The 14,782-nt window shown below is 38.1% G+C and overlaps 1 protein-coding gene across 6 annotated transcripts in view; it reads left to right on the top strand.

The window, feature by feature from the left end:
* Nucleotides 1-14,782, top strand: part of LOC136837154 (lysine-specific demethylase 2A-like) — a 255,225-nt gene that overhangs the window by 129,005 nt on the left and 111,438 nt on the right. For all 6 annotated transcript variants that reach the window (XM_067101814.1, XM_067101812.1, XM_067101816.1 and 3 more), the window contains exon 9: nt 72-356. In XM_067101814.1, the coding sequence (XP_066957915.1) occupies nt 72-356 (285 nt within the window). The remainder of the gene's footprint in view (nt 1-71; nt 357-14,782) is intronic.

The following is a 14,782-nucleotide window of genomic DNA, read 5'->3' as shown; positions in this document are numbered from 1 at the left end:
GTGTAGTACCAGGTCATGAGTTACTCTACATCTTTCTTTTCTCATTTTTTTTTTTGCTTTGGCAATTACAGGTGAAAGAAGAAGATAAAAAGCCTGATCCTGAGAAGCCATTAGATTCAGAAACTAAAGAAAATGAGAATGGAGAACATGTACACTTAACCCAGTTTGAATTGCATGGTTTGAAGGCAATTGTCATGTATCTTCATGCTCTTCCCACCAGTAAAAAGTGTGTGCCTGATCTCATAACAGACCCCATAGCATTAATAAGAGATGTCAGAACAGTTGTAGAAAAACACAGATATGATATACCAGAGAAGTCTCTAACTTGCAAGCCTGTATTGGAGTGGTGGCCCAGGGTAAGTAGCTGTCTTTAAAATTAAATATTTATTCAATTTAGTTGTATTCACAGGTAAGGCATTTCAATTCTAGCTTTTATCTGCCTTTTCAAGTAAAATTGTGTGTAGGGTAGATACATTTGTAATTACTAGTTCAAAAGAGTCAATTACATGAAGGAAATATAAAATGCCATCGAATTTTGAAGTGAACTTCCAACACATACACTGACTATACAGTAATTAGAGAAATTGAGAAAGCATGTTTGTAGACTATATGTATAGTATATGAATGAACTGAATGCCATAAGGACTAAGGGAATGGTGTATGGCATTACCAAGAGGAAAGGAAGAACTCCATGGATAGGAAGTGTTGCATCATGGTATCATAGAAGCATGTGAGTACTAATGCTCTGCAAAGCAAGTAGCACATGCCAAATATAGGGCATCACAAAAGTAATGCTGTTCAGTGGACCTTGGATATATGCAGGTAATCTGCATAAAAATAAGTAGTAAAAAATAAGGTTTATTTTGTAGAGGAAAAAACTAAGAAGTGTAGTTGAAGATTAAAATGCTTGTTTATTATGGCAAGCTGTTAGTTGATCAGTTATGATCTTTGCCTGTCTCTAAGATTCCACCAAAGCCTCCACCTTCTTCAGCTAGCTTCCTGAGGAGCACTGACCATCTCTTACAAGATAGAGGTGTTTTTGAGTGTCTCTAGGCAGTCAGTACTTTGGGTCCAGTGGAGAATGTAACAGCAGTCACTCTCAGCAACAGTGGGTGTTTACTGCAAGTGGTACCTTTCCAGGGAAATTTCTTGCAGCTGCACCTTTATAGATGATTAAGTTTTATAGTGAAACTTAACCCCCCCTCACATTTGCTTTATTTGTGACTGCTTGGCACAAGCTCAACAATTGGTAGAGTTAAAATAATCGTTAACGAATTCTTCTGATAGCTACCCCATTCTTTGGAGGGTTGGGGTAAGACTGACTGCTTTGGTTGTCATTTTTCTTTCTCCGATGGAACCAGTGCTCTGAAATTTGAGTTTGTTTTTCTTGGGTAAAGAATTGGATCGTCTTGATTTTGGTTTGTATTCAGCAATATGGTTTCTTCTTCTCAATCTTCTGTATTGAAATCTGTTAGATTTTGTAAAGTAAGTGGTTGTAAGATCAGATTGGTTAATATTCATGAAATATGCATTGATCGAGAGGTGAATTGTGATTCAGACAGCTATTTTGATCATTGCAAGCATTGGGAGAAATGATAAATTGCCTAATTAGAAGAGAGAAAGATAGACTTACAAAGGGAGTAATGGGAACAGCCTAGTCTTGAATCTAGGTCTTCTTTAGAATTAACACCTTTTCATGAAAATAGAAATTAGTCTGTGGATTCTACTCAAGTGGATATAGATCCTTCTACACACAAAATGTCAGCTCAGGGTAGTAGGTTAGATTTAATGCAGCCAGATATTGACTGTTAAATCTAGGTTGAGTTTTTATATAACAATTTGAGTCTATTGCATTGATTGTGTCCAGTGTATTGGCAGGGCTAATGTCCCCTCGTTCCTTTGGCCACTCCTTGGACGCAGCCTTGCCTGTTACCTCAGTGCCCCCTGCTGACAGGCCTGGTAGTCCTGGGGTTTTCAGACAAGGACTAGCATCCCAGGATGTTTAAGGGCTGTGCAGTATGTCTCCTGCCTTTGCATCTCAGTCCTCCATGGAGAGAGTTAGATAACATTTGCATAAGGACAAGTGTGATAAGTCTAGATCGTGTTTTATGGTAGGGCTAGATCTTAGGTTTGACCCCATTGTCCCATGGTTATTCCAGCAATTTGTTCGAGCCAGGTAACTAATTGTGATCTGCAGTGAGTGCTGCCATTGCACCTGCAGCCATCTCAAGGAGCCCTGAGTCTATAGATAGGCAATCATTTAGTAAGCTTTTGAGCCAGCTCTCCCCCTTCGATCAATAATGGTCCAAGTTTTGTTTTGACAAGGCCACTGTTATGCCCATGCCTTGACTTTTGTGGATTTTATGGATTGCCTTTCAAGCTTAGGCGAAGCGTGCCACTATTCACAATCACCTGTTAGTTCCCCTAAGCAATCGGGGCCATTGGAGGTGTCGAGTCTTCGTACAGTTCCGCATATGTTGTTGAATCCTTGTGAGGTGCCATCGAGGCTGCACAAGACGTTACTGAGTTTGTATTAGGCATCAGTGACTCCATATAGGCTGTCAGCAAGTCTACATGTCCGGCAGCAAGTGTACACAGCCGGAAGCAAGTCTGCTTGAGGTGTCTGTGAGTGAGGTGCCAACAAGTCTGCTCAAGGCACTGGCGAGTCTGTGCAAGGCTTGAGAGTCCACACAAGGCATCAGTGAGTCTGCAGAGTGAGAGAACTTTTGACTTTCAAGATTCTGCCAGATGGATTATGAAATCTTGAGCACCTGATGAAGAGGATTCTTATAGACCTGGCTCTTCCTGACATCATTCTCCTTTGCCTTCTATAAAGGAAGAGGAACATTTAGACCTGTCCCCTTAGTTTTAAGGAATTGGTTCAGTAGTGCTTAGATTTCCGTAGCTCTTCCTTTAAGCTATCAGGTCCTGTACTTGGGGGATTTGACTCAATTGCAAATGTTTTGCCTAAGAGGAGTCTTTAAAAGTCCTCTATCTTGTCTCCCTTGCTGCCTGCTAGGAAGATTGGTGTATCGAGCAGGGTATTTTTCCTCCTTTTCTCTTGATCCAGCTGTTGTCATCCATGTTTTACAGCCAAGAGAGGCACTGTTGCTTCTGCTAAGTGGCATTTCTTGATTCAAGAGGCCAAGGATATGTGTAAGAGCTGGCCTAACACCACGAAGCTATGCCCTTTAGTGAATCGTGCTGAACACTGTTGATCATTGTTTGAAGGAGTTTGGTGGACACTTTCCTCCTTGGGCCAGGGATCCTTTGATAATCCCTGAGGGTTTTCAATTCCCTAGACAAGGCATTTCATGATGTGGGAGGTGAACTGCCTCATGTCTCTAGCAACCTCAAAGTTCACATGAGAGAGCAGCTATGCTCTTGGCTGGTTCCTTTGCAGACAGTCATGGGTTTCAGCTTGTCCATTTGGGAAGATAATAGATGACAAGCTATCCGTTTCTGTAGCTGCAGAGACGGAGAAAACCGAGGTAGTACTTCCTTCACCAGTCCCAGGCCACTAAATGGAAGTCTTCTCTTCCTCTTACTATAAATGCACTTTGGGCAAGTCTACCCCTTACCCTCAGTCTTCCTTTCCGGGCTCAGGAAGGAAGAAGTGTCCTTTTGGCAGCAAGGATCCAGATCTCGTTCTGCCAAAAAGTGGGGATGTGCAATTCCTCCATGAATATCAAGAATCCTAAGTCTGATAAAGAATACTGTTGCTCATTGAGTCTTCTGATGCCTTTGGGTGGCAGGTTGGGCTACTTCACTTGAGTGTGGGAACACTTAGTTGTACAGTAGATGCCTGGGTAAAGAAAGTTCTTTTGGAAAGTTATTGCATTCCTTTCTGGAAGCCTCATTAACCATCTCAACCTTTCAGTCATACAGAGCAATGTAGAGAAGAGACTGGTGTTGTCAAGAAGTCTTTTCTTCAGGAAGGCTTTTTACAACAGGCTATTCCTAGTTCCAAAAGCCACAGGAAGTAGGGAGCCAGTCCTAGACGTATCCTGGCTCAACCTCTATGTCTAACTGTCCCCCTTGTTTTTTTTTTTTTCCATGGGGAAAGGTACATGGATGTTTATGATGGGTGTGAAAGATGCATACTTTTGTATCCCCATTCACCACATTTCAAGGAAGTTCCTACACTTCTTTTGGGGAAAGACATCAATGTCAAGCTCTTTGTTTTGGGCGGAGTTCCACGTCCCAAGTTTTCACTAGGATACTATCCCTTTGCGAATGGCTGCACTTATTAGGAGTAAAGATACTTCTGTACCTGGAAGACTGGGTTATCTTGGCAAAGTCTGGGGAGGATTGCCTAAGGGCAAGAGAGCTTGTATTGGTCTTAGCAAAAGCCCTAGGCTTACTAATAAATATTGCAAAGTCATCTCCAGAACCTACTCAGAGAGTGACCTACCTGGGCATGGTGATTGCTTTGGTTCTTTTCAAGGTTTTTCTAATACAGGGTAAAGGAGAAAGTCTGTTGTAAATCACGAGAGAATTCTCCTCCTCAGGGAGCATGCCCAATAGTGCTATTGTATCTCTTAGGCCACATGCCTTCTCTGGAGAAGCTAGTTCCGGGTGCTCAACTTGGGATGAAACCTCTTCAGTTGCACTCAAGAGGCACTACTGACACAGAGAGAGACTTAGCCAGACCATGAGTTTGAGCCGCCAAGCCAAGAACTGATCCCTCCCTTCATTGGTGGGTGTCCATAGTAATGCTTCTTGCAGGGAAGTCCCTAGAGTCCCTGAGCCCAAACCTCTCGGTTTATTCAGTTGCCTCGGATGGGGATGGGGTTTGTTTATCAGGAACCAAGTGGCTTTAGGGGTGTGGTCGCCATTAGAAGTGAATCTTCACTTTTACTGCAAGGAAGAGTTGGCTATCCAGAAGCGAGTTAAGACCTGGATGAGTGGTGTCCAATGAAGTAATGTCTGTCTCCTCAGATGTGTCTTCTCTAGCTTATCTAAGAAGGTAGGGGGCATGAAGTTGGAAACCTTAATAGCCATCACCAGGAATTTAGCCTCAGGACAGTGGAGAGGAACATTAGTTTTTGCTTGGTTTTAAAAAGTGTTTTGGCAGACATGTTAAATCACCAAGGACAGGTACTATCCCGTGGATGATCTTTAACCCTGTAGTTTGTGAGGTAGTTTGGGGTGTGTTTGGGTAGCCCCTTATTGATCTCTTTGCAATGAAACTGGACCTTGAAGCCTGGGCAGTAGATGCTATGGTTCAAGATTTGATAAACCTATTTGTGTATGCCTTCCCTATGGTTCTACTGTTTAAAGGGGGTACCTAAGAGGTGAGAGCTGCCAAAAACACCACCATGATTCTAATTGCCCTTTGATGTCCAAGGAGGCATTGGTTCCCAGTCCTGGATGTCAGTAGTAGAAATTCCTTGACAGTGACAGTTACCTCCACAGACAAATCTGCTTCATCAGGCATTCTGGGTTGTGTATTTCAAAAGAGAGCAACTTAAGCGAAGCTATTTGCTCATTTCAGCTGGAACGCTAAAGGTTCTGCTAAAGCCGCCTTTATGGAACCTAGTCGTTGGCTTAAGACACCTTAGAGGCCCTCCTTTCAAACCCCTGAGACAGGTTTCTCTCAAGACTCTGTAATAGCACTTTCTTGTGGCTGTAACTGCAGCCAAAAAAAGTAAGTGAATTACAAGCGATATCATTGTTAGTAGGGTGTTTATGTACTGGAGCAGAACTATCATTTTTGGCATCCTTTCATGCTAAGAATGATGTCAAGGCCAAAGCTCTTCCAAGAGTTTTTTTTTATCCCCTTTTTAGAACCCTAACTTCTGAGGAAGAAGAGCTACTTTTATGCTCACTTAGGCTCTAAGGATTTATATTGTACATCCCATCTCAGTCATTAGGAAACAGTATAGGAGGCTATTTTGCATTGTTAAGAATCCTGAGGTTCCTATGTCTGAGAATGCTTTCCTTATTAAATCCTTAATCCTGAAAGTACATCATGCATTGTGCCTAGAGGCTTGTCCCCTTTTGAAGGTGCAACTGCACAGTGTCAGAGCAGAAGCTACATCTGTTAGTTTTCATTAGCCCCCTCTCTCTAGACCACCAAGTTTGGCAGCACAGTGGAGGTGTGGCTCTATGTTCACTTCTAACTACTTGAAGGCCCCCTAGATCCAGTAGGAAGATTGCTGTACACTAGCACCTATAGTTTCGGCAGGGGAGATTTCTCCTAGTCTTCCCCTTACGTGTTATGAACTGGTATAAATTCTCATTATCAATGCCCATCTTGGATAAGTGAGGAACTGTATGTATTTGAGTTTGTATTTGGCAATATCACGCTCTGCTTTTGCTTTGAGTACTGTATTATGCTGAGTTGTACAGTATTTGCTTTCTCTTTGGTGAAGGCAAACAAAGTTCATTAGAGTAAATAATGTTGGTCATATATAGCAGAGCCATTGCTCCCTATTAGAGAAAACTACCCTAGGCTGATTAAGAACCACCTTTTTATTTAAATTGTTGGTTATGGTTTGGGTGTGAGGTGCCACAGCAACTCAGGTGGTAACTCTTTAGAGATCATGTTTAGTTGTGGGTTTAGCTCCCATCAGCACTGCAGGCCTGAGACACAGAGGCCTGACTTCTCGTTCTGCGATGCACAGTTTCACCCAATGGCTATATTCAGGGTCCACATTCCACTTCCTACAGTAGTGGACTTCACCTGTTGAAGATCCTCATCTGACAAGTTCCTTCCATGGGATTGTATCCATCAGGTAAGCAGTGATAAGGGTGCTTCTTATATAATAATTTGGTTTTAGGGAAATCTCTTACCCTCCTCCAGCACACAATGTTGGAGTCAGCAAATGATAAGAGGATAAGTTTCACCAAAAAAATAAAGATTTTTATAAATCAATTTTTTAGGTATTACCATTGAGATCCCTCCCTCCCTCCCTCCCCTTCCTTCCTCCTCCTCCTCCCTCTTAAGACATTAAGAGAAGAATAACCAAAGCAGTTGCTGTCTTGCCCCTACCCTCCAAAGTTTACGATTGTTTCAGTTTTAACACTTCTTAAACCTGTGTCATGTAGTTGCAGATAAAGCAAATGACAGGGTAAACACCTATAAAATTGATTTTATAAACATCGTTATTTTTCTGCATTTTGAGGTATGCAAAGGGCCTGCCAGTACAAGCTATAAAACATTATGCTGATGCTGTTTTCTGTTCTGAAACATGTTAACCTTCATATTTCTCATGATCTTGGCCTGGAAGAAGCCATGAGACCATTTGAAATTGAGGTTCTGTAAGCTCTCTAAGCATTGTCTTTCTTGGAACTTGGATGTAGCTCCTAAATGTCTTATGAAGGAGCCTTGCAAACCTCTGCAGTCAGTTCCTCTGAAATTTTGAACTAAGAAGACACTTTTCCAGTTGCTTTAGCAACAGCTAAATAGGTAAGGGATTTGCAAGCATTCTCTTGACTGGTAGGTTTTACCAGCAGAAATGTGGTTTTATCAGTTCTACATCAATTCAGAGCAAAGAATGGTTTTAAGGTGACGGCCCTACTTAGAAATGTACACTTTCGTGTTTTATTGTCTTTGGTAAGTAAGGAAGAAGATGCACTTCTTTGTCCAGTTGGGGCATTGTGTATATATGTAGACAGGCTTAAACCTTTGTAATAATGTTAATTTTTGTGCTGTTAGGAGGCCAGCACTTCCTTTGTCCAGGAGTGCAATACCCTTTTTTTGTAAGATGCTTTAAGTCAGTGCATGAACACCTTGATCCAGATTTATTAACATTGCTGAAGTTAAAAGTCCTTGATGTATGTTCAGTTAATAGATCATTTAGCTCTCTCAGAACCCTTTTGCTGGAAGGGGTAGTCAGTGCAGCTTAGTGGATGTGTAATTCTGTTTTTGCATTGCATTGCCTTAAGGATGTAGATATTGTTTACAAGAATTGTAAAGGCTTTAGTTCTCTAGTTGTAGTTGGGACATTGGTTTCTTGAGACTATAAAGAGTAACTTTTCTTCAGTTCTGTCTTTTCTTGATTGGGTTTAACAGTCTTGGGAATCTAAAACTTAGGTTCCTCTCTTGGGGACGTGCCAGAGACGGACATTTTATCCTAGCTATGATGCTCGGGGAGGATTATAATATAAAAGTAGCTATATATCTTTCTAGGGAGGTGGGCCTTCTCGGTAAAATGTAGATTATTCATAATTCATTTTATTTTCCAGTAAAAGCAGACTCAAAAATAAAATTAAAATGATTAGCAATTTTTTAGATACAGGTATTCCCCTACTTACGATGGGGTTCGGTTCCAAAAAACCCATAGTTTGTTGAAAAAATTGTAACTCGAATATGGCCTAGCCTACACTAGGGTAATCAGTACCATCTATACAAATATGGTAGCCTAGCCTACACTACACACTATACTTTATACATATATGGTATAGTAATTATTAGTGTCTGCTAATTCTGCAGGTTCAATGCAGGTTGACACAATAAGTCAGTATAAAGAGAAATTGAATAACAAACAAGGCCTAGCCTGCACTTTCGTATATCATATACGGTAGCGTAGCCTACATTATACTGTATTCTATTTTCACATAACACCATATTGTACAAACATCAAAATAATGAATGTGCATCTTTTCCATGGATCTTTTAAAAAGTTATTCTTTACTACACTGTATCCAATTGTAAATATTCGTATATTGCTTTTGCATTATAAATTGCGATCATACCGATCAAATGTTTTGGTTTGGGAATCGATCACACACACGGTCTTTATTTCGCCACATTTGACTCTGCTCAGAGGGCATTTCTTGCGTCTAGTTAGCGTGAATGAATCTCTAGATACTTTATTTATGAGGGACATATATATTTTTCGTTATAGGAAGTGTTTTTAAGTCGAAATATAACTTAAATATGTCTCTTTGTAAAATTAATTTAGCTATTTTTTTCGTTAATAGATGTCGTTGGCGGCTGGCCATTTTTGGGGGCATGCTTGTTTTGTGTAAAAAGAACCAAGATTTCGTTCGCTATTTTCTCTTGATTTCATCATCATACTACGAGCTTTTCGTATTTATCTTTTATCAGCGTGAAAACAGCAGTAATATGTGTTCTTTCATGCCCAGTAGTGTTGATTAACCCTTTAATGCCGAAGCCCTATTTACAAAAACGTCTCCCGTATGCCGGCGGCGTTCGGTGAGTTAGAGCCGAAGCGGAAAAAAAGTTTTTTTTAAAAAATCACAGCACGCTTAGTTTTTAAGATTAAGAGTTCATTTTTGGCTAATTTTTTTGTCATTGCCTGAAGTTTAGTATGCAACCATCAGAAATGAAAAAAAATATTATCATACATAAATATTGGAATATATGACAGCGAAAAAAAAAACTTGTATATAATTGTATACAAATCGCGCTGTAAGCAAAACGGTTAAAGCTAATGACTTAATTTTTTTTAGTTATATTGTACACTAAATTGCGATGATTTTGGTATATAACAAATTTTTAAACTATTAAAGCAACACAGAGAAAATATTATCCCAAAATGATGCATGAATTTAAATGTGGACGTAAAAAATTTTTTTCAAAAATTCACCATAAATCGAAATATTGTGCTAGAGACTTCCTGTTTGTTGAAAAATGAAGCTAATTGATTGAATATTACTAGACTGTAAGTGTTTTAGCTTACAATTGCAGTTTTCGACCATTTCGGTCGAGTTAAAGTTAACCGAAAGTCGAATTTTTTCTATTGTGATTTATATGAAAATATTTCAAAACTGATAAAAGCTACAACCATGAGTTATTTTTTGTTGTATTGTAAATGAAATTGCGCACATTTTCATATATAAAACTTTATGTAACGACTAAAAATAAACGGTGCAAATATTACGACAACGAGACGAAAGAATTTCTGAGATGTTCGGCCAAGTTACAAGAGAGCGTAAGGAAAATGTTTTTTAAAAAATTCACCATAAATCGAAATATTGTGCTAGAGACTTCCAATTTATTGCAAAATGAAGGTAAACGATTGAATATTACTAGAATGTAAGAGTTTTAGCTTACAATTGCGTTTTTTTACCATTTTCGGTCGAAAGTTAAAGTTGACTGAAGGTTGAAATTTTGGCAGTTATCGTGATTTATGTGAAAATATTTCAAAACTGATAAAAGCTACAACCATGAGTTATTTTTGTTGTATTCTACATGAAATTGCACACATTTTCATATATAAAAGTTTATGTAACGACTAATGTAAAACGATGCAAACATTACGACAAAATGACGAAAGAATTTCTGAGATGTTCGCCGAGTTACACGCGCAGATGTAAGGAAAAAATTTTTTCAGAAATTCACCATAAATCGAAATATTGTGCTAGAGACTTCCAGTTTGTTGCAAAATGAAGGTACATGATTGAATATTACTAGAATGTAAGAGTTTTAGCTTATAATTGCATTTTTTGACCATTTCGGTCAAGTTAAAGTTGACCGAAGCTTGAAATTTTGGCAGTTATCGTGATTTGTATGAAAATATTTCAAACCTGATAAAAGCTATAACCATGAGTTATTTTCTGTTGTATTCCACATGAAATTGCACACATTTCCATATATAAAACTTTATGTAACGACTAATATAAAACAGTGCAAACAGTACGACAACGTGATTTAAAGAATTTCTGGCGCGGACGTAAGGAAAAAGTTTTTTCAAAAATTCACCATAAATTGAAATATTGTGCTAGAGACTTCCAATTGGTTGCAAAATGAAGGTAAATGATTGAATATTACTAGAATATAAGAGTTTTAGCTTACAATTGCATTTTTACCATTTCGGTCGAGTCAAAGTTGACCGAAGGTTGAAATTTTGGCAGTTATTGTGATTTATATGAAAATATTTCCAAACTGATAAAAGCTACTACCATGAGTTATTTTCTGTTGTATTCTACATGAAATTGCGCACATTTTCATATATAAAACTTTATGTAACAGCTAATATAGAACAGTGCAAAATTACAACAAAATGACGAAAGAATTTCTGAAATTTTCGGCCGAGTTACTGAGCGGCGTAAGAAAAAGTTTTTTCAAAAATTCACCATAAATTGAAATATTGTGCTAGAGACTTCCAATTTGTTGCAAAATGAAGGTACATGATTGAATATTAATAGAATGTAAGAGTTTTAGCTTACAATTGGTTTTTTTGACCATTTTGGTCGAGTCAAAGTTGACCGAAGGTTGAGATTTTTTGTAGTCGACGTTTGCTACGTCCACTTGGCATTCAACAGACAATTTTAGTCGACGTTTGCTACGTCCAACAGGCGTTTAAGGGTTAAAATACTTTCCAATTTTATTTGCGGCCGAGTTTCATCCATGTTGCCAATGCACGATAATTTATAGTCATTAGCAGCTTGAAGATTCTTTTCTCAGCTTCAGCTACAACTTGCAGCTGAAATTTACTGTAGCAGTATATTTCCTTGCCGATCTTTTCTCCAAAGCAGATAAGGGTATAGTGTAAAAATATATCAGTACTTAACGTCATTTTTAACATAACTATGGTAATTGTTTAACCGTACGATGGTTGAAATACAAGCAAAACAGTTGTTATCCGATTTGGTTATTAGCAAAACGAGAGTTTCTCGTTCGGTTGTTTATGGCTGACGCATTTTTGCAAGAGTATAAGGTTACTAACAATACTTTTATCATTCTCTTACTTTTTTAATTAGAAGATGGAATAAAGAGATGGAGAAAAAGGTGGTGGTCTATTGTAAGTTGGTCTCTCTTGCTGCCTGATTGTACAGCAACTGTACGCTGTTGCCTGTGCCCGCTCAAAATTTAAAAATATTTTCTAAATATTGTCGTACCGTTATTAATTGCTAACTCCATCGTAAACTCGAATTATCGTCACTCGTGCACTCCCTGTATTTACAAATGCACAAAAATTACAAACGAACACTGACCTATTTTAACTTCCGACACAGTGAGGGCAAGTAAGGTTGGCTCATTGAATTAATGTACCTACTCCAGCCTTTCGGGCCAACGTATCGTACACCATACACTGCCTGATTGTAAGTTGTTGCCTGCGCCAATCGCCTGCGAAATTTAAAAATACGTATTTTCAAAATATTGTCGTATCGATATTAATTGCTAACCCCATCGTAAAAGCGAATTATCGTAAGTCGAATTATCGCAACTCGAGCACTACCTGTATACAGTATGCTCTATCTTCCAAAAAACTTTTAACAGTGCTGTGTCTTCCAAAAAACTTTAACTGTCATTTCAAATCCATCTTACTTTACCCTTAAAAAGAGAGAGAAAGAATTGACAACCTGTTGTGCTCATTTTGGGGCCCAACCCGTAATGAGCTTAACAGATATAAGTACTCTGTAAATTATTTTTATAAAAAAATCTGTATTTGGTCACGAACACTATGAAAAAATACAGTAATTAGTGAAAAAAGTGCTTTACGAAAAAAGCAAATTAGTGATAATTTTGTTTTTACCAATGTAAAAGGAAAATGGGACGACTTGTATACTATGAGAGAAAATGGCTATGCGTATTTATACAGGTAACTTGATTAGTTGTCAGATGTTCTGTAAGACAGATTTATTTGTATTAAAGATTTATTTAATTTGTATTAATAATTTATAGATATTTTGCTGTTTACACCAATATTAATATTTTAAAATGAGTAAATCATTGTTATAAGTCTTGGGGGCACATGTACTTATGAGTAACAGTTGTGAAAGGGTACTAGTCTAAGATGACTTAAGTTGTTTTGGGATGATGGTTTTCGGGTGTATATTTGTTTGAACTGATATTAAATTTAGTATGATAATTTAAAGTATATTTTTGTTTGAACTATTAAATTAGGCAGTGAACTTTTAAAATACAGTTTTAAGCTTTTAGTTTAAAGGGTACTGGGTATTTGGTAGTTAAAAACATTTTTAGAGGGGATTTTGCATCTCTGCAGTGAAAAAGGTGCACTGAAATGTAATATATATGTGTATATATATATATATATATATATTACAGAAACCCCCATATTTGTGGGGGATGCATTCCAGACCCCCCCCCCCCCTCCTTTAAAAATGCTTATAGCTGCCTGTCTTGAAAGTTCAAATACCAAGTGTATGCTTTAAGTATCATCCTACATCAAATATACCATAAATTATTATCCTATTACTCCATTAATGTTTGAAATTATATTATTAGTATAATTTCAGTCTTCTTAAACATTAGTACAGTACCCTTAAAAATATGCACATATGTACTTCTAACCTTTCCAGCCAAATCAAAAAGAGATAGTGAGTTACCACTACAACAAATTCAGCCAGACTTGTACTAGCAGGGCAAGAGAGAGAGATAGATTTTATCTCCCTTGAGGAATGTTAATCCATTTCTCTTTACAAAATTTATCTTTTCCTGAGAGAGAGAGAAGGGCTGAACTAAGTATCTATTTGGGGAGAGAGAGAGAGAGAGAGAGAGAGAGAGAGAGAGAGAGAGAGAGAGAGAGAGAGATGAAGAAATTTGTAAGAAGAGAGAGGAAGAAAAAGAGAGAATGGATTTGAAAATTTGTAGAGAATATCTAGAGTGACTTAAATATTTGACAGGTTCAATCCCCCTGAGCTCAAAGACTTGGGAAAAGATGGGGTTGAAATTTGTTTGATTAAAATTTTTTTTTGATAACTTGCTATAGAAATGCACAAACGAGGCACACATCTATATCTAATTGGCATTTTATGTTGTTGGTTCTCCACACGGCAATTGTGTCAAATGGGGTGAGGTATTGTCGACACCTTCGCCTCCCTAAATGGGCTTTGGCAAGGGGGCATTCTCTCTCCATACCTGTTTAACACATACACACACAGATACCCTGAATGTCAAACTGAACTCTCTCCCAGTTGGACGCATTATCAACAACAATAAACAGCCTCTGTTACGCCGACGATATGATTCTGATTTCCCTGTCAGTGCAAGTCTCCAGAGACTCGTCGACACCTGCCAACAATATGCAGAGGAATTTGATACCCTATACAACGAAACTGGGCCACATTATCACAGGTGACCTAAAAGATGTGGCAGACATAGAACAGGCGTCATAAACTATGTGCACCTGGCAACGTGATTGCAAGGAGATTTGCCTTGTCTCCAAGAAACAAAACTGCTGCTCTTCTGCTCATACTGCTACAGTATATATATGGGTGTTCCCTTTGGACAAACTATACCCAAAAGACCATGAGGCATATCACTGTTGTTCACAATGACATTCTGAGACGCCTCACAAACACTCCTCGCTATCACTCCGCCACACAGATGTTCATAGAAAACCACTTGGATAATTTGAAAATCATTGTGAGGCGAACAATGTCCAGTCTGATCACCTGACTGAGAAACAACAGCAATTCGCTCATACGAAGCATCCTAAGCAGTGAGGCAAGAAGATCTAAATTTTGGAAAAGATGGGATAATGAGGTGGCTGTTCCTTAAATGACTTATTCTCTATTTTTGCAATTATGAAGTCATCTCCAGAATCTGTCATTGTTATTGTTATATATTGCTACGTTTCCTGTTGTTTTGGTATTTTTACTTTATTATTGCTGTGATTAATATCATTATAAAGTTTTGCAATTTTCAGTATTCATATTTAGACTTCTGGACCTGACTTCTGTAACCACCTAAGGTCTCCAGCGGAAATTGTCTGCAATCTGTATTTTTTATTATCATTTTTAATGTACATTTTTTTTTTTTTACTCTCCATATTATTACTGTCGTTACCATTATTATGAATTCAGTTTTTTTTTTTCTACTTCCTCAGCAACTCTGTGGATA

This window comes from Macrobrachium rosenbergii, chromosome 58 (assembly GCF_040412425.1).
Source record: "Macrobrachium rosenbergii isolate ZJJX-2024 chromosome 58, ASM4041242v1, whole genome shotgun sequence".
In the NCBI taxonomy this organism is placed as follows: domain Eukaryota; kingdom Metazoa; phylum Arthropoda; class Malacostraca; order Decapoda; family Palaemonidae; genus Macrobrachium; species Macrobrachium rosenbergii.
Note: the sequence above shows the minus strand (reverse complement) of the source record. Positions and strands in the feature narration are given on the sequence as shown.